This window comes from Xenopus laevis, chromosome 1S (genome assembly GCF_017654675.1).
Source record: "Xenopus laevis strain J_2021 chromosome 1S, Xenopus_laevis_v10.1, whole genome shotgun sequence".
Lineage (NCBI taxonomy): Eukaryota > Metazoa > Chordata > Amphibia > Anura > Pipidae > Xenopus > Xenopus laevis.
In genome coordinates, this window is record NC_054372.1 from 9,668,000 (window position 1) to 9,688,166 (window position 20,167).

The following is a 20,167-nucleotide window of genomic DNA, read 5'->3' on the forward strand; positions in this document are numbered from 1 at the left end:
GGATACCAGGAAAACTCCCGGTGGGCCAAGGTGTCAGTGGGTCCTTTTGCTTCTAACCATTTAGCATATTTCATGGTCCTTACCTATTCCTTTATGGGGAAAAATGCTTAATAATGGAAAAATATAGTAAGTAGATATAAATGACTAGCAGAATAAAGAGGTTGAGAGAGGAGGAATAATAGTTTGGAAAGTGGGCCCACTCTCTAAGGTTTTCCGGTGGGCCCCTGGTCTAAGGTTTTCTGGTGTGCCCCTGGCATCCCAGTCCGACACTGCCTTTAAGGATATTCTGATTGTTGGGGTTCTCTATGAGAGTTATAGCAGAGGCCCAAAAGCCACGTGTCCTGTAACCCCTACACCTGCATAGGAATGAACTAGGGGCTTGGAAGGTGCATCGATAGCTTCATATTAACATTAGAAAATGAATAAAAAAAAACAAAGCTATGGAGAACCTTTAAGTGCTGGCATATTCTCCACCATAGTTCCAGCACTGTTGATTCTGCATTTCCAGGTTGTCTTTAGATCTCTATTGTGTCTAAGAAAATCTATTCTTTATATTTTTTTTAACTGAATGCATCGCTGCGTACAAGCCATAACCCTGACCCCAAAAACCGGAAACCTCATGAACCTAAATAAACAATACCCGGTGTTCCTATTGTTACCATTAACTGTGCAGCGAGGACGAAACATTGAAATATCTTCTATAACATTTCTGCATATGTGTTCAATCATTTTTCAACTTCGATTTTTGGACAAACTTTTTACTACCGTTTATTTTTAACAACAAACGACACTAGAAACTGCCACTTACTAACTGTTCCACGATTAGGTAACGTCTTGACTTGCCGTTGTGTTGATCTTTTCCTTTCTACCAATCCACCAGTTTTTTGCCTTGTGAAATGTAATAAAATAAAAAGAGATTTGCTGTATAGTTTATTGCTGTGGAGTCTTTCTTTCAGCTATTGGTATATTGTGACTCATATTGCAATACTGCGTCCTACAGTTTTTAGTCGACAAAAATACAAGAATTCTACGTGTACAGTAGTTTAATAAGTAGAGACTAATATTTGTGTTGGGTCCCCAGACAAGTTCAAGGGATTGAGACAAAATGTTAGGGGCAGATTTACTAAAGGGCAAGGTGGTCGTCGCTAGTGAAAATTCTCCAAAACGTCAATCCGCAGGGACACCGCCAATTTACTAAAAGGTGTAGAGGACAATTCACTAGCAAAAAAGTTCATCTCTAACAAAGTTTTTCGCCCTTTCACTAGGCGAAAGTTTCCACTACGTTACCCGTTTCACCAGGTTATACCTGCGGTACTGATAAGATGACGTTACATCCCCCTTAATCTTATGTCAGTGACATCATATCCTGTATGACAAAAAGTCATAAAGACAAAACGTTGGCGCTTTTTCATATTTTAAAGTGGGATTATGTTTAAAAGATGTAACTTTTAAATATATATTTTTATAAATTTTATTTTATTTGATTTTTTAACCATTTGAAGCTCATGCCACATTTGTTTTAGGGTGGGCTTGTGGGAGGGGCTTCCAGATAATAAAGGGGAACTTCACCCACTTGTTACTCACCGCACGAAACTTGTTGTCAAAATGAAACGGGATCTTTATTTTTCAGGAACACCAATAGACTTCCACATCGGACACGTTACACACACTCCAACACACGTTTCTTCAAACACATTAAGCTACAATCACTTCAAGGAATCAATTCAGAGTAGGCACACCTGCCTTAGGATCTTGGATCACACCTAACCGCCTGGTGGTCTGGTATATATGCCACCTGTATCCCCCCACTCTCCAATAGTGGCCCGATACCTTCTGGGTGATACCCCTCCACTCCTCCACTCTTCCAGGTTAGGACCTTTTCCATCCAATTCCTGTCCAGAGACCCAGATGTCCTTCCTACCTGGTCTTAAACTATCACTGATTCCCTCACTTATGGAGTGCCCGTAGGAAACGAATTCCACTTTCCTCCTTGATGGGGCCACAACTGCCCTTACTAACTACCCTCACTATCTCGTGCACCTGGTGCTCACTTTACTTAAGATCTTTCCTACTCTAACTTTTCCTGTCAATGATGTCTCCACTCACCCACCAGCTGATGTTTCTTCAACCACGCCCTCCCATCAAGACAGTTTACCTTGGACGGGGCACCTCCTTATAGGCCTTCTGTGCTCTATAGTGGCCTCTAGTGTCTGGGGAAGAAATTACAACTAAACTAAAACTCTACACAAACACAAATTACATTCAACATTTTAAACACAAACATTTTACAGTCAAACACATTTTAGTCACTCACAAGATAACAATATTTTCACATATCACACTTTTCATCTGGTTCACCCTCTTACAGGCTCATGTCTAGGACATTAGAGGATCTCTTTTGTCTTTATTTTGCTTCCTTGGACATGTGTAATAATAAGTGGCCACTTCAAGCATTTGCACCAACATCTCTAATAAAGACGTATATATATATATGACCTATATGTAGATGTATATGACCTAAGCATAAGTGTGTTAACGAAGTTTTGCTAGAACGAAAGTAACACTGTAGTAAGTTTGCCTACAAATGCCTGCACTGATGAATTTTCGCTAGCTTTGATGAATAAGCATATGTGCTGCGAATTAACATCTGACGAAGTCATGTGAAGTGTGGCGGAGCCTTCCGAGGCGAAAATTTGACTTTGGTAAATTTTTCTTTTCTGTGGCCCCGCCCCATAATTACCATGTTCGTTTTACATAATTTGGCAGGTAATGAAAGTTTGAAAATATTTCTCCTTATCTAAACTGTTTTTTTTGTGTCTCAAAATTGTTACAAAGTATCTTATTTGCACTTGTTAGCTGTTCTGTGCTCTCTGCTAGAAGCCAGTCAACTTAGAAACTTTGTTTCTTTTTCTGGCTGTTCAGTGCAGAGAAAATAGGGACTTTCCAGTACAAATGAGGGACTGTGGGTTGAGCTGTCAAAAGTGGGACTGTCCCTCAGAAAAAGGGACAGTTGGGAGGTATGCAGTATATAAAATATGCCATTTTTAGTCAAATTCATTTTTAGGGTTTAGTTCTCCTTTGAGCCGTGTTTTACAAACTCATTGGGTTCATCTTCTCTTTTACAGACCAATATTTGATCACAACAAATTTCTTTATAACAATGTGCCAGGCCTGTAATGTTGAAAGCTGTAAACTAAAGAGAAAAATTATAATTGTTTTGGGATTAGTTGGCCCTTTCAAGTCCCTACTATACATAGGGTTGCCACCTGGCTGGTATTTTACTTGCCTGACCGGTAAAAATGATGATTGATCCCAATGTTATTTTATTTATTTTTTATCCCAATGTTATTAATAGGGAAAAAGCTAAATATGTAGGAAAGACAGTATTTTTTTCCAGAAAATGTGGTAACTCTACGTGTAAGTTGTATAACTTGTGTAAAAGCACTAGGCCTAATTCAACTTCATGCCTCTGCCCATGGGACTCCTAGTCATAGATTTGTTCATTATTCTCTAATAGACTTTCTGATTTATTAAAGGGAACATTAGTCCTGTCAGGTGTCTCAATGACAGGGGATGTGGCTACTGCTGGAGAAGACGATAAGAGCCTTCTAAATGTAAACAAACATTAGATAATGTGAAAACAGCTCTGTACAAGTTCTGTGTCAGGAAGTAAACACTAAAAGTACGGGCGGAAGTGGCTCTCTTGCAACGCTACGCTCTGGCGCCATAGCCCGTGCACTGTCGGTGACGTCAAAGGGCTGGCGGAAGTAATGGGACTCCTGGAACAGGAAGTGGCGGTGAAGATTCAGGGAAGCGGTTTGGGTTGTTGACACTGAGTGAAAATGGGGCTGTTCGGCAAAACGCAGGAGAGGCCGCCCAAGGATCTGGTGAGTGACAGGACAACTAAACTGGGAATAAGATGACAATATGCGAGTGAGTTCTGGGCCCGGGTCATAACAGGGCGATTAAAGGGGAACTCCACCCAAACATTGGCTGAGTTCAATGAAAGAAATTGTAACTTTCAACTGTATTATATCAAATTATCATTCTCAGTGGTTATCAAGACCTTGCTGATGAAAACACTTTGTTGACTCCAGAAACAATGTAGCAGAAGTCATTAGTGCAGGTGTGTTACATTCTCATTTATTCTTGTCAGGCCGGGGGCAAACCCTGTTTTGGAAACTATTGGTGAGGTTGGACTGGGCCTGGTGGGACCCCGTCTCTTGTGGGACCCTTATTGTTGTGGGCCCCGCCGGCCCAGATCCGCACCCTGCGCCTCTTTCTCTTCATACCTCCCCACATTTTGGAAGTAAAAAGAGGGACAAAAAATGTTTTCGAACGTAACGCAGCAATTGTTTTGACCACACCCCTTTCTGTGGCCACACCCCCTAATTACCATGTACCAAATTTGTTACAAAGTATCTTATTTGCACCTGTTCTGGGCTCTCTGCTAAAAGCCAATGAAGTGAGAAACTTTGTTTCTTTTTCTGGCTGTTCAGTGCAGAGAAAATAGGGACTTTCCAGTACAGTTGAGCTGTCAAAAGCGGGACTGTCCCTCCGAAAAAGGGACAGCTGGGAGGTTATGTCTCTCTTCCTGCCGAGACCAACCAGTCACAGCAAAACAAGGTTGCCAGGTCTGATTTTCAAAAGCAGGCACTTCAAACGAAGCCCAAAAATAGCACAATATGTGCAGTGAAAACAAACATTTAAAAAATAAATGAATGTATGTGAAAATACGCCCTTTTCAAATTTTCAGTGTTTGCAAATTTTTCCATGAAGTAAAATCTGACAGATTTGCCCATCACCAGGGGTGTAACTACAGAGGGGGTCTCAGGAGTTATAGGGGTCCCTAATACACATACAATTTCAATAAATATTGGTAAAAGAGCTCATCCTCTAGACAAGCCTCATTTCTTGGACGGAGTCTGCTCATTGGCCAGACTGTGGAGTCGGGGGACCTGTGTTTCAGTTCAATACCTTTACAGAGGGAAGAGCAATCGGACGAAGTTGGCGCCCGTGAACTCGCCCGTGAATTCGGCAAGAGAGGACCTACACTAATGGGTGACTAACAAGTTAGGGGCATTTGCCCGGGGGGGGGGGGTTTGTGCCGAAAGGGTTTCCTTCTCCTTTAACCTTGGGTGGTACACACACTGCCCTGTTATGCCACTCAGTCTACTCTCCTTGGGGCTCATTTATCAACACTGGGCAAATCTGCCCATGGGCAGTAACCCATGGCAACCAATCAGATTGCTGCATTTATTGTTCTACTTGCAGCTGGCTTTAAAAAGCAAATCACTGATTGGTTGCTGTAGGTAACTGCCCATGGGCAAATTTGCCCAGTGTTGATAAATGAGCCCCCTTGTCTTTATAATAAATCATTTCCCCTATAGCTGCCAGTTCACCTAATATCCCTGGAAATGTATCTGCAGTTGCAAGTGTGTGCTCTTTTATTGTCTTATGTTCTGCTACTATGAGTTTTAGGGTTTATTATTTCCTATGGAGCTCTTCCCACAATGAATTAGTCCTAGAAGCAATGATCTTGTCTCATAGGTTCTCTGCTATTAAATGGCTACAGAATGGGATTCTCGTCCGAAATGGCTTGTTGTAAGTGGCATTACCCTCTTCCCTTTCTAAAGGCATTGAACTGAAACACAGGTCCCCCGACTCTACAGTCTGGCCAATGAGCAGACTCCGTACAAGATACAGGGCAAGGTTAAACATCCCCTTTCCTCTTTATATAGGATGTCAATGACAATACACAGTGTTCACAAGCCTCTTCCCTGATTTAGTAAAATGAATATTTGTTTCTTGGCTCTTCCAAAACCCTTTCAGGACCATCTCTGCTGTATAACTATAGCAGCCCATTACATCATTAGTGTCCAGCATCCATGCAGGCTTCATAGATAATGTGTTTTATAAGCTTTCTCTTCTACCCTTGTAGGTCAATGAATGGTCACTTAAAATCCGCAAAGAAATGCGAGTGATTGACCGACAAATAAGAGGTGAGTTCAATACAAAGGAACACGTCTTACTCTATTGCAAGGGGGCATATTTCAAGATGGAGACCGTAAAAGGGTAAATGTTATGTTTATTTTTTTGTGGAAGGAAGGCTTAGCACACTTAAAGGGGAACTATCGCGAAAATGAGTGTCAGCCTCATACTCACATGGGCCTCTCTCTCTCTCTCTCTCTCTCTCTGTGCTGCTGTCACGTATTGAGCTTAGGGACCCACTCACAATATACAGTACACATAGAATAGAAATGTCACAATATAAGGCTGATTAGTAATTAATACACATAATTACTACATGGCAGCACAGAAACCAGGGCAATTAGCATCAGAATTGAATAATCAGCAAACCTGTAGCATCAGCTTATATTACAGCCAGGGAAGCTCATTTTCTGCTGGATAATTAGTGACGAGCCCTAAGCTTAGCTTCTCAACAGCCAATCAGAGCCCACTGAGCATGTGAGTGTCACAGACACTTTCCAAGATGGTGACCCCCTGTGACAAGTTTGAAGTCCTGGATCATTGCTGCTATTGACAAGCTGAAACTTTAGCCTCGTGCAATAAGTTCACTATATAAAATATGCCATTTTTAGCCATATTCATTTTTAGGGTTTAGTTCTCCTTTAAATGTGACACATCCCTTTAAAGATTAAAGATTTTTCCGCTTCCTTGTCTGTTTGATGAAAAGGCGTGGGATTTTAAGGATTCATATTTGATTCGGCTAAATTCCGAATCAAGTTCTGAATTTGGTGCATTGCTAGAAATTAAATATAGTTAAATAAATTTCCGTTTATTATTGAAAAATGTTTCTGGGGTGCACCAAACTATACAGATATCTATTTTTCTAGACTGGCACCCAGGCTTTGGACACGCACGCACACACTCTCTTCTGGATCCATTATTCTGCTATCCAGAAAGCTCCAAATTACAAGAAGGCAATCTCCCACAAACTCCATTTTCATCAAATAATCAGAATATTTAAAAATGATTTCCTTTTTCTGTGTAATAATAAAACAGTAGTTTGTACTTTATCCCAACTAAGATATAATTAATCCTTATTGGAAGCAAAACCAGCCAATTGGCTTTATTTAATGTTTACATGATTTTCTAGTTATGGGATAAGGATTCAAATTATGGAAAGATTTGGAAAACCCCAGCTCCCAAGCATTCTGGATAATAGGTCCCATACGTGTGTGTGTAATATATATATATATATATATATATATATATATATATATATATATATATATATATTTCATGGATAAAATCAAGCCAGCGCTCCACCCTTAAATGTATTGAAAAGTATTATCTTGCCCAGGTGCCTGGGACTTCCTCTATACTGTATATAAAAATGCTTTAATAAGTTAAATTATTAAAATAACTTCTTGTCAACATTTCGGAGTGGTTTTCACACGTTCTCTCAGACTTGTATAGCTCAGTATGAATAACGCAGTAACAAGATAGTATTACAAATGGCTGTCATTGACTTAAAGGGAATCTGTCGTCATTTAAAATTTTTTATTTTTTTTGCATTTTTATAAAAAACACACATCCATAAACACTGTCTGGCAAATAAAATGTTAATCCACAAATCCATGCATAAGTTATTTTAGTTTGTATTTTGTCATGGGGGCTTCCATTTGTGCTCATTACACATTCATCCTGTGCTGCTCTAACAGCAGGCACAGCATTACCTGTGTGCTTGGAGGCAGCCACTCTGTAATGAAAAGCCAGGTCCCTGCACTACGACATGAGAATCCAGCTGTACACTCCCCCTCCCCTCTCTGCCCATGCGTGTGATGTTTGGAGGAGAGAGGTCACATGGTTTGCAGGGAACCAATTACTTTCACTTTCCTACGTCCTGCTCTACAGCTGCACTAGCAGCCCCTCCTCCCACAGACACTATCAAAGCTCCTGCCGTTCTGTAAGTTTGTTCTCTGCTTTCCTTTGGAGCTTTCCTGTTCCTTCCACATGGCAGTGGGCAAGAACGGGTTAATCCCTCCTGCCGTGCAGAGGTACAGGATATTATAAAAAGCTGCTTCCGCCCCCGGGCGCCATCTTTTTTTCTCCTGTCGTCCCCCCACTGTGCCAGAAGTGTCCTCTCTCCTTCTGAAGCTCCAGGACCGAGGTAATACCTTTTGCGAGTCTCTGAGAGAAGCCTATGGGCTTGGGCCATGTGTGCCATCAGTGCTATCAGTCGCAAAGCCGCTCGTCGGCACCGTGTGCAATAAGACACTGCCTTCCAGCTTCCAAAATGGCGCGGGGCTGGGTGCCCAAACAGGAAATGAAGCGCTGGGAAGCCAGGCGCCTAACTTAAAAGCGGCGTCCTTCTCCCCCTTGTGCAGCCACGGTAAGACTACCTCTGTGCCACTGTGCAGGTCAGGAGGGTACTGTGTAAGTATAAACCCCAGGTTCTGACCATTTACATACAAGCCCGCAGAGATTGTAACACCTTTCTGATGATTTAATACTTTCAGGCTATAGGTGTGCAACTTAACGGAATGAGTTCCAGAAGATCGCAATCGGGCTCTAGGGGGTGAGTAAACTCAAAGAGAGGATGGATGAATAAAAAAGAATTTTTTTTTTTTTTTTTTTTTTCCTAAAAGAAAACGGGATTTGAACTGGATATAATCAAACTATATATTCTCTATTTCAGAAGCCCTCCTTACAGAGAAGGAAGCAGACGGAAAACAGCAAGAAGAGAATGTGACTCATGTCCAGATACTGCCTTACCAGAGAAAAGACATTGCGCAAAGTGTTTAACAGAAGCATCGGCAACTCCACAAATCTCAGAATTTATGGATTGGATGAAGACCACTTTCAATCAAACCATGAGTAACATGGTATCTCAAGTCACGGACAACGTGTTAAGGAATATAGAACAGGAAAGAAGGGACAGCCCTTCACAAACGGCCCTGCATAATACATACAGGGAGTCACCTAGTCAAGCCAGGACTACTCCATTAGTCAATATATCTTCATCAGAGGGAGAACTCTCAGATGACGAATCAGATGAAGCAGGCGAGAATACATCTTTCAATATCAATATGATAGAGCCTTTAATCAAAGCAGTAAGGAAAACCCTCGAGTTAGATGATAGAGGCACGACACCCACTAAAACTGACAAAATGTTTAAATCAGTATCTAAAAGGAACCACCTCTTTCCGGTCCACGAAGTAATCAAAGCTACAATAGATACCGAATGGGAGATTCCGGACAAAAAACAAGTAATTTCCAAGAAAATGAAGAAAATGTTTCCCTTCCCCCCTGAGGTGTCCAAATCATGGGAAATTTCACCTAAGGTGGATGCGGCCATAACCAGAGTGGCAAGGAGAACCACACTTCCCGTGGACGAAGGGGTATCGCTTAAAGATACCATGGAAAGGAGACAGGATGGGGTCCTCAAAAGAATATACGTTGCTGGAGGTGCGGCATGCAAGGCAGCTATTGCCACTACTACAGTTACCAGAGCCAACAAAATCTGGATAGACGAGCTGGAAGAAGCCATTAAAAACGGTTCGACAAGGGAAAAGATAGTCGATATGATACAAGATATCAAATTAGCTAATGACTTCGTCGCCGAAGCCTCCATGAGTTACATCAAACTAGCAGCTAAATCCATGAGCCTATCGGTCGTAGCCAGAAGAAGTTTGTGGCTAAAACACTGGAACGCAGATGCACATTCAAAACATAACCTGTGCGGCCTACCATTCAAAGGGAACTTCCTATTTGGTCCAGAATTGGATAGTATAATCTCAAAAGCATCGGCTGGAAAATCCTCTTTTTTGCCACAGGAAAGAAGGGATAGGAAATACTCATCCAGAATTCCCAGAAGCTCTCTTAAAGAAGCCAGACAGTACAAGCCAGGAAGACAGTTCTCCAGGCAATGGAAGAGCAGAACTCAGTCCTTTCCTGCGAAAAGAACCAATCCCAAAACAGACAAGCCTAAAGCATGAAGGTGTGGGAGCCCCTTCGTATGTAGGAGGAAGACTAAAACGCTTCACTACGGAGTGGGCTCGAGAATTTACAGACAAATGGGTACTAGAAGTAATTTCCATGGGGTACAAGATGGATCTCCAAGAAAACCCCCCTTCACATTATGTGTCCTCAGACAAAATAAGATCAAAGAAAAATCACACAGATTTAACATTAGTGATCAGAGACCTCTTAAAGAACAAAATAATTACAAAAGTACCACGAGAACAAAAATATTCAGGCCTTTATTCTCACATCTTCCTCAGAGGAAAACCAAATGGCAAATCCAGAGTCATCCTCAACCTAAAGAAACTAAACCAACATCTCAGAATTCCATCCTTCAAAATGGAAACACTAAGATCCATAGCAAACCTTCTGGATCCAGGGGACTGGCTAGTCAAGCTAGACATCAAAGATGCATACTTACACATTCCCATAAGGGGAAATCAAAGGAAATACCTCAGGTTCAAAATACTGAACAAACATTTCCAATACAAAGTACTCCCAATCGGCTTAGCTACAGCTCCCTGGGTTTTCACAAAACTACTAGCCCCTGCCATAGCAAGCTTGAGACTACAGGGAATCCAAATCTTCGCCTACCTAGACGACATCCTAATAAAAGCTCAATCGGAAAACACCCTTCTATCACACCTACAGATAACGGTCACATACCTACAGTACCTGGGCTGGGTACTGAACAAGGAAAAGAGCGAGCTCAAACCATCCCAACAATTAGAATTCCTGGGTGTGAAGATCAACACAGTGGAGTATACTCTGAGCCTTCCCACCAGAAGAGAGACAGACATTATACAGTCAGTAAAAACCTTCTTAACAAAACCTATTCAAACGGCAGAGAAGTGCCAAATCTTACTGGGAAAACTAACCTCCACCATGGACTGCGTCAAATGGGCCCAACTCCATACAAGAATACTACAAAACGATTTCCTGACAAAATGGGACCGAGATTACCGGCTACCCAAACAGCCCATACGCATAGCTCCAACAACAGCTCAATCACTAAAGTGGTGAACAAACTCGGTCGATCTACGCAAGGCAGTAACACTAACACAACCACAGTGGATCGTGGTGACAACAGATGCCAGCAAGTGGGGCTGGGGAGCTCACTCAGCAGGCCAAATGGCGCAAGGGAAATGGTCACCCAAAGAGACATCAAGATCCTCGAACTGGAAGGAATTGAAAGCAATCTTCCTGGGACTACTTTCATTTCAACATCTCATCCTACACAAACCGGTTTTGATAAAATCGGACAACTATACCTCTGTGCGATACCTGAACAAGCAAGGAGGAACCAGATCAAAAACTCTATTAGACTTGACCATTCTTATATTCGAATGGGCGGAGAAGAATCTCCTAGAACTGAGGGCAGAACATCTACCAGGAATCCAGAATACCCTGGCAGACAGGCTGAGCAGGTCCAAAAACCATCCAGGGGAATGGGAACTCCACCAATCAGTATTCTTACTGATACAACAGAAATGGGGTCCGTTTGCCATGGATCTGATGGCATCACACAAGAACACGAAAATGAAAAAATTTGTGTCTTGGACCACAGACCAGAAGGCACTAACAACGGATGCCTTCTCTTTCGAGTGGAACTTTCACCGATCATATGTATTTCCCCCCATACCCCTAATTCCAAGGGTTCTAAGAAAGATAAAAAAGGACAAAGCCGAAGTAGTCATGGTGGCCCCATGGTGGCCAAGGAGACCATGGTTCTCCCAACTCCTGACGCTCTCCAAAGATCACCCACTCAAGCTCCCATGCTGGAAGGACACCCTGACACAGGGAGAAATTCTTCATCCCCAACCAAACAAATGGGCAATGACGGCATGGCTCTTGAAAGGCTGAACCTAGCCTCAACAGGTCTCTCGGAAGGATCTATTTCAACATTAATGGCAGCTAGGAAACCTAGCACCCTGCAAAGATACTTCACAATATGGGATAGGTTCTCCAAATGGTGCGTAGATAACAATCTTAATACCTCAAAAATTTCGGAGGTCAACGTGGTGGAATTCCTACAGAGAGGCGTATCCACCCTACGAACCCATGTTACTGCCATATCACACTTCTCAGGGGCATCCTGGGCTCATAAGCCTCTAATCAAAAGATTCTTTTTAGGACTAAGGAAAATCTCTCCAGTAAACAGGGTGCAAGTACCCCCATGGGATCTATGCTTAGTCTTAGAAGCACTTGCTAGTGCACCCTTCGAGCCCATCGAAACAATACCAATTAAGACACTAAATCTCAAAATGTGCTTTCCTTTGGCCATCACCACAGCTAGAAGAGTGGGAGAACTTCAGGCTCTCTCAGTAAGGGAAGGAAAACTTACCTTTCTACAAGACAGAGTGGTCCTCAAAACAGCGGATAACTTCATCCCAAAAGTGGTATCCGATTTCCATACTAATCAGGATATAGTATTACCATCATTCTATAAGAATCGAAAGTCCAGCACAGAACAGAAGTGGCATAACCTCGATGTGGTCAGATGCTTAAGTACTTACCTGGAAAGAGTAAAAACATTCAGAACAACAGAATCTTTATTGGTGATCCCAGAAGGAAAGAAAGCAGGAACCAAACCATCCAAATCAACCATTGCCAATTGGATTAAAATATGTATCAGAAAGGCGTACAACTTGAAATCGAGCGCAGTACCTTCCAAAATTAGGGCACACTCCACCAGAGGTATAGCGGCGTCCTGGGCATTCCAATCCAGGGCATCAACGGAAGAAATCTGCAAAGCAGCAGTGTGGTCTTCTCTCCATACATTCATCAACCACTACAAATTTGATGTTTTTGCCAACAAAAGTACAGCTTTTGGCACTGCAGTCCTAAATTCAGTTACAAGTTAATAAAATCCCTCCCTCGCAACAATGTGTAAAATGCTTTTGTACATCCCGTTCTTGCCCACTGCCATGTGGAAGGAACAGGAAAAGTGAAAATCATATCATACTTACTGAGATTTTCATTTCCTGGACTGGAACATGGCAGTGGGCAAGGCTTCCCACCCTCGCTGGGGGAGACTCCAGGAAGTAGACAGATGGCGCCCGGGGGCGGAAGCAGCTTTTTATAATATCCTGTACCTCTGCACGGCAGGAGGGATTAACCCGTTCTTGCCCACTGCCATGTTCCAGTCCAGGAAATGAAAATCTCGGTAAGTATGATATGATTTTCACTTTTCTCTCCTTGTTGCCTTCCTAGTTAGTTTTACTGGTTACTAGATGAGGTAAAGGAGCTGTGAGTTCCCTCTGCTATCCACCTCACACACACTGCGCTCCTTTCCTGCCTGCAATACTTCTTTTTACATTAACTACTTACTGCCTCCTTTCTCCTGAGCTATTTTAACCCTTCCTAGACTTCCTCCTAAGTTTTCCTGGTTTTGAAGTATGTCCTCCTTATTTTATCCTTTTTTCTATTCCCTGTCATCAGTCCTGGGAGTGTACTCCTGTGGTTCTGCCATTCATTTTTTTGTAAACAAATATAATAAACTATCTATATAAAATATTTTTTCCAGTGCCCAAAATGAATTGTGTGTATATATATATATATATATATTTATTTATTTTTGAAACGTAAGTGGGGGCAGTGATCCCAGGACTATCTTATTTCAGTCCTTCTGAAGTGGTGTCAGTGGGAGCTTATCTTGATTCCTGCCTATTGTTCAATTGACAGGCTCAGCAGACAAGGCTCTATTTACATTACAGCAGCTTGTAGGAGGGAGGGCTAATGACATCACTCCAACTTGCAGTGCAGCAGTAAAGTGTGACTGAAGTTTATCAGAGCACAAGTCACATGACCTGAGGGCAGCTGGGAAATGTCAAAATGTCTAGCCCCATAGCAAATTTTAAAATTAGATATAAAAAAATCCATTTCTTGTTTTGAAAAACGGATTTCAATGCAGGATTCTGCTGTAGTAGCACTATTAACTGATACATTTTGTAAAAAAACATGTTTTTCCACGACAGTATCCCTTTAAGGTAAATGAAGAAGTCTAGTTAATCGTTTGTTAAATGCAGTCTATTGATTCTTACTCATTTCTTTACTTCTTTTGAAGGTAGTCAGTGAATATTAGTACAAACTGGGTGCCATACAGAGTTCCAGACTCACTGTAGGTGCCGGTGCTTTGCCTAGGGCTTATTATCAGGGTGTTTCTCATGCCTGGCTGTGTCTGCTGCAGATATACAGAGGGAACAGGAGAAAGTCAAGCGCTCAATCAAAGAATCGGCCAAAAAAGGCAACAGGGAGGCCTGCGTGATATTGGCCAAAGAAGTGGTGCAGTCCAAGAAAGCTGTCAACAAACTGTATGCGTCCAAGGCTCACATGAACTCTGTGCTCATGAGCATGAAGAACCAACTGGGTAAGGCAACACTCGCCCAGGTTATTAGACAACTGGAATTGGAATGTTGGTTGGAGTTCTAGTTCTGCTCAATGTTAACTGCTCTGACATTGCCATTTGCTCAATGTTCTAAGGCAGTGATTCCCACCAGTGGCTCACAAACAACTCATTGCTCCCCATGCCTTTTAATGTTGCTCCCCATGCCCTTTAATGTTGCTCCCCATGCCCTTTAATGTTGCTCCCCATGCCCTTTAATGTTGCTCCCCAAGACCTTTAATTTTGCTCCCCAAGGCTTTTAATTTTGCTCCTCAAGACCTTTAATGTTGCTCCCCAAGACCTTTAATGTTGCTCCTCAAGACCGTTAATGTTGCTCCCCAAGACCGTTAATGTTGCTCCCCAAGACCTTTAATGTTGCTCCTCAAGACCTTTAATGTTGCTCCTCAAGACCTTTAATGTTGCTCCCCAAGACCGTTAATGTTGCTCCCCAAGACCGTTAATGTTGCTCCTCAAGACCGTTAATGTTGCTCCCCAAGGCCTTTAATGTTGCTCCCAAAGGCCTCTGATGTTGCTCCCCAAGGCCTCTAATGTTGCTCCCCAAGGCCTCTAATGTTGCTCCCCAAGGCCTCTAATGTTGCTCCCCAAGGCCTCTAATGTTGCTCCCCAAGGCCTCTAATGTTGCTCCCCAAGGCCTCTAATGTTGCTCCCCAAGGCCTCTAATGTTGCTCCCCAAGGCCTCTAATGTTGCTCCCCAAGGCCTCTAATGTTGCTCCCCAAGGCCTCTAATGTTGCTCCCCAAGGCCTCTAATGTTGCTCCCCAAGGCCTCTAATGTTGCTCCCCAAGGCCTCTAATGTTGCTCCCCAAGGCCTCTATTGTTGCTCCCCAAAGCCTCTATTGTTGCTCCCCAAAGCCTCAAATGTTGCTCCCCAAGGCCTTTAGTGTTGCTCTCAGTGGCCTCAAAGCAGGTGCTTATTTTTGGATTTCTGACTTGGAAGCAGAAATAGACCTACCTGTAGCCCGTCAGTCCACATGGGGGTAACCAAATAACCAAATTCACCCCTAGGAACAATTTTCATTTAAATGTGGCTCATGGGTAAAAAAATGTTTGGTGACTTCTGTTTTTAAGGTGTTGTTTTGTGTACAAAACAACTAGACTTTCTTTAAAGGGGAACTAAAACCCCTTAGGAACAGTGATTTATTTCCCTTGGATTATATCCTAAACCATATAATGTATAAATCCCATTTAAGTTGCCATTGTAGCAGTGACATTTTCGTGACAAAGAGGTTGCTGATCCTTTCTTGTAGTATTGATCCTCATTAATGAAATGCTTTATGAAAGAAGAGGCTGTGATTTTTGCAGAGCACACGTTTATTCTTGTTCCGTGTGTGTTTTAGCTGTTCTCCGAGTCTCCGGATCGTTGCAGAAGAGCACAGAAGTGATGAAGGCCATGCAGAACCTGGTCAAATTGCCCGAGATTCAGGCAACCATGAGAGAACTGTCCAAAGAAATGATGAAGGTGAGACCGTTAGGGAAACCACAGGGCGTATGAATAAAGGAATGTTATTTGGCACCGGAGCTACAACCATAGTAGGACACGGACAACTAAGCTTTCCAGTGTCTCTACTTCTATTTCCTTTATATTGTGCCCACAGCTAGTAGGGACCATGTTTGGTGTCAAACTGTATAGTTATATAATTTGTTTGGAAAAAGGTACAACTCTATCAAGTGTAATGTTATTCCCACATACCCTCAAGTATTTAGTACACAGAGATGCATCTTTAGCTCTCATTTTAGTCATATTTAAAGGTGAACTAAAGCCTAACCAAAGAAGTAGGTAGAAATGTTGTACATGATGTTTTGTGCTTCTGTACCAGCCCAAGGCAACCACAGCCCTTTAGCAGTAAAGATCGGTGTCTCCAAAGATGCCCCAGTAGCTCCCCATCTTCTTTTCTGCTGATTCACTGCACATGCTCTGTGCTGCTGTCACTTACTGAGCTTAGGGAGCCACTCACAATATACAGTACACATAGAATAGAAATGTCACAATATAAGGCTGATTAGTAATTAATACAGATAATTACTACATGGCAGCACAGAAACCAGTGCAATTAGCATCAGAATTGAATAATCAGCAAACCTGTAGCATCAGCTTATATTACAGCCAGGGAAGCTCATTTTCTGCTGGATAATTAGTGACGAGCCCTAAGCTTAGCTTCTCAACAGCCAATCAGAGCCCACTGAGCATGTGAGTGTCACAGACACTTTCCAAGATGGTGACCCCCTGTGACAAGTTTGAAGTCCTGGATCATTGCTGCTATTGACAAGCTGAAACTTTAGCCTCGTGCAATAAGTTCAATATATAAAATACACCATTTGTAGCCATATTAATTGTTAGGGTTTAGTTGTCCTTAAAGGGCCAATATGTAAAGCCAGGGACTGACCAGATTTGGTGCATTTACAGCAAGATAATGACGTAAGTGGGAAATCATTGCATTAACACACTGTGTGCTGGTTCCTCAGGCAGGTATAATAGAAGAAATGCTGGAAGACACATTTGAAGGAATGGAAGACCAGGATGAGATGGAGGAACAGGCTGAGATGGAAATCGATAGGATCCTGTTTGAAGTCACAGCAGGTAAGGGAGGCTGTTTGGTTTTACCTTCATTAAAGGGAGGATTCATCCAGTGCTAACACTGTCATAAATAAGGATCCTTCTTGCTTGTCTCAATTCTGCAGCAATGATCGGTCTCCGTTTTCTTGATATAAGATCTGCATAATAAAGCAACATGCAAACGGTTTCCACTACAGACTCCATTTACCATGGGGCATAATTAGAAAAAGGCTGAACATAGAGCTGGGCACAGTTTTCTGTTCATTATGTAGGATTGTAAAGGGTATTAATTAAAGGATAACTAAACCTTTAAAATAAGTGTAACATTGATGAAGGGGCTATTCTAAGCACTTTTGCAATGTACATTCATTATTTATTTATTTTAATTCCAAGATATTAAGGGATACATGTACTGTTAATATGAATGAATTTTGTTCCAACAGCGCCACCTGCTGGTCAGTTTCCCACCAGTCTGACCAGCAAGTAGTCAAGGAAGTTGTCAGGAGAAAGAAAGAGGCTGATGTTCTTCTGCTTAGGAACGATTTGAGAAAGGTTTCTTATTGTTTTCCTAAGCAGAAGAACTTCAGAGCAGCCTCTCTCTTTCTCCTGACAACTTTCTTGACTACTTGGTGGTCAGACTGGTGGGAAACTGATCAGCAGGTGGTGCTGTTGTAACAAAATTAATTTATATTAACAGCACATGTATCCCTTAATATCTGGGAATTAAAAAATAAATAAATAATGAATGCACATTGCAAAAGTGCTTAGCATAGCTCCCTCATCAATTTTACATTTGTTTATTTTAAAGGTTTACTTATCCTTTAAGGTCAAAAATATAGCAAACTCAATCTCAAGTACCATGTTGCACAACTCTGCAGCATTGATCTTACAGACTTCCAGTGCAGGAGAGGCCCCTTGGCTATTTCTCTACTCTGTCTCACGGTATGTGCTTGAATTATAATACCGTTATACTGCTGCAGTCATGTGACTTCACTCTCGTTTTTAGGGGCCTTGGGGAAAGCTCCCAGCAAAGTCACAGATGCCTTACCGGAGCCTGAGATCACAGGGGCCATGGCTGCATCTGATGAAGAGGAGGAGGAGGACCTGGAGGCCATGCACTCACGACTGGCAGCCCTCAGGAGTTAAGGATGCACTGTACATATTCTCATTCTTGAAGACTTCCTGTGGATTCCGCCGAATCCTTGATGAAATTTACATATGCAAATTCAGATTTGGTTTGGCCAGGCACAAGGATTCGGCCGAATCCTGCTGAAAAAGGCAGAATACTGTCTGAATACCGAACCAAATCCTGAATTTGATGCATCCCTATTATAAACAGTGACTAGTGATGTCATCAGCTATAAACAGTGAGTTCTGATGTCATTTTTGTCACATGACTCACTGAAACTTGTGTATTATAATAAATAAAGTACCTCTTGTTGGAAAATATGAAGATATTCAAAGTCACCTCGGAGTTCCATGACCTGTAAAAAAACACTCGTATGTGGTCATGGAACTTCTCTGTGACTTATAATATCCTTATATTTTACAATAGGGGGTACTTTATTCACTATATGTCTTTATACAGATGTGGCCTAACCTTTCCTCCATCCATGTCGATCTCTCTCTGCTTTGTAACAAATAACCCAGACCTGACAGATCTCTGCTGTTCCTATTGGGTATGGCACGTTTTTGCAGTGTGCTCCTCTCCTTGCTGCTTAAAGGGGAACTATCACAAATATTTTAATGTAATATAAGCTTCATCATACTAAAATAAGAAACTTTGTAAATACAATTAAATTAATCAATTAAAAATTCACTTCTGTTTCTGAAATAATCTGAAATTTACCATCCCTCTCTCAGCATCTGTTTCTCTTCATTCTCTCTTCATGCAGCAGTTGGGTGTCAGATATTCATTGACAGTTAGATCCAATATATCTTATAGGGGGGCTCCTTTCCTAACAGATGTATTACAGCTCACTCAAATAACTGATTTCAGTACAAACAAAATCTGCCTTTTGCACAAATTCTGCATGTAGAGAGACATGATGTCTGGTGATTTTAATAGAGTGAGCTCTAATACATCTTCTAGGCAAAAGGAGTCCCTATAAGATATATTGGATCTAACTGTCAATGAATATCTGACACCCAACTGCTGCATGAAGAGAGAATGAAGAGAAACAGATACTGAGAGAGGAATAGTGAAGAGAAACTTGATTATTTCAGAAACAGTACAGAATATTTAATTGATTGTATTTAGAAAACTTCTTATTTCAGTATGCTGAAGCTTATATTACATTTTCGTGATAGTTCCCCTTTAAGCCCCAGCAGCATCTCCCTTCTGTGATCTTTAACCCCAACTCCCAGAATTCTTGAAGAGAACATCAGCTCTCGTCTGTCTGAGGATGTTGGAAGGTGCAGTTCAGCAACAGGTCTGTTTAACCCCTTCTTCAAAACCGCCATTTTTCTTTTATCTGGATCCGCATTAACTCCTGAGAGAGAGAGAGAGACCCCCGTGTGAGTATGAGGCTGACGCTGCGTTTGGATTGAGACATTATATTTGGCACATTGTTCATATTGACATTAAATCCCTCAACTCTTTGCCCCGTGTTCCTGTGACGCGGCAACTGCTTGATATATAAACGCTGTTACATTTATTGCACTGGGGATCCCCCAGGAACCAGTAAAAAATACCAGTTTGCCCAGGAACTGCTCCATCTTATTCTGTAGGAAACGCGGAGGCAAAGATTCCCCTTCGTGCCAAGTTTCACAAGCGATTTTCCACTTTATGCGTAGCAGAGAAACGCTGCTCCTCTAGTTTCCTCCATCTTGTTGCACATAAAACTTCACACAACACTATGAATTTACTGTATGAGACAAAATAACATATTGAAGTGAATTTCTGGGTGACGACAAGATCACCTTGCGAGGTACCGGATCACTAGCCGCCATATTGGCTGGTAACCGAGATGCGACTGTAGAGCCGAGTGTGAGTGTAAATGTGTAAGAATGTATTTTTCTATGGGATGGAAACAGTGCGACACTGTAAATTTATTAAAGGCTGTTTTTACTCCACATGATGTAGAACTTTTCCTTCAGTGCTCACTCAGGTTACTCACAGACCCACTCACACACTCTCAGACACACTCACACACTCACTCTCACACACACACTCAGACACACACACTCACTCTCACACACACATTCACAGGTACCAAC

General features: G+C 42.0%; 2 protein-coding genes across 2 annotated transcripts in view; both read left to right on the plus strand.

Annotated features, from left to right (window-relative positions):
- Nucleotides 1–18,262, plus strand: part of rnf103.S (ring finger protein 103 S homeolog) — a 39,071-nt gene extending 20,809 nt beyond the window's left edge. Inside the window, exons 4-8 of the mRNA XM_041574079.1 lie at nt 5,942–6,002; nt 14,180–14,359; nt 15,732–15,853; nt 16,858–16,972; nt 17,955–18,262. Of these exons, the coding sequence (XP_041430013.1) occupies nt 5,942–6,002; nt 14,180–14,359; nt 15,732–15,853; nt 16,858–16,972; nt 17,955–18,094 (618 nt within the window). The 3' untranslated portion in view covers nt 18,095–18,262. The remainder of the gene's footprint in view (nt 1–5,941; nt 6,003–14,179; nt 14,360–15,731; nt 15,854–16,857; nt 16,973–17,954) is intronic.
- chmp3.S (charged multivesicular body protein 3 S homeolog) lies at nt 3,731–18,780 on the plus strand. The gene is made up of 6 exons (XM_041579368.1): nt 3,731–3,887; nt 5,942–6,002; nt 14,180–14,359; nt 15,732–15,853; nt 16,858–16,972; nt 17,955–18,780. Exons 1-6 carry the CDS (start codon nt 3,843–3,845, stop codon nt 18,092–18,094), a joined length of 663 nt encoding a protein of 220 aa, XP_041435302.1. The 5' UTR covers nt 3,731–3,842; the 3' UTR covers nt 18,095–18,780.
- The last annotated feature ends 1,387 nt before the right edge of the window (nt 18,781–20,167 follow it).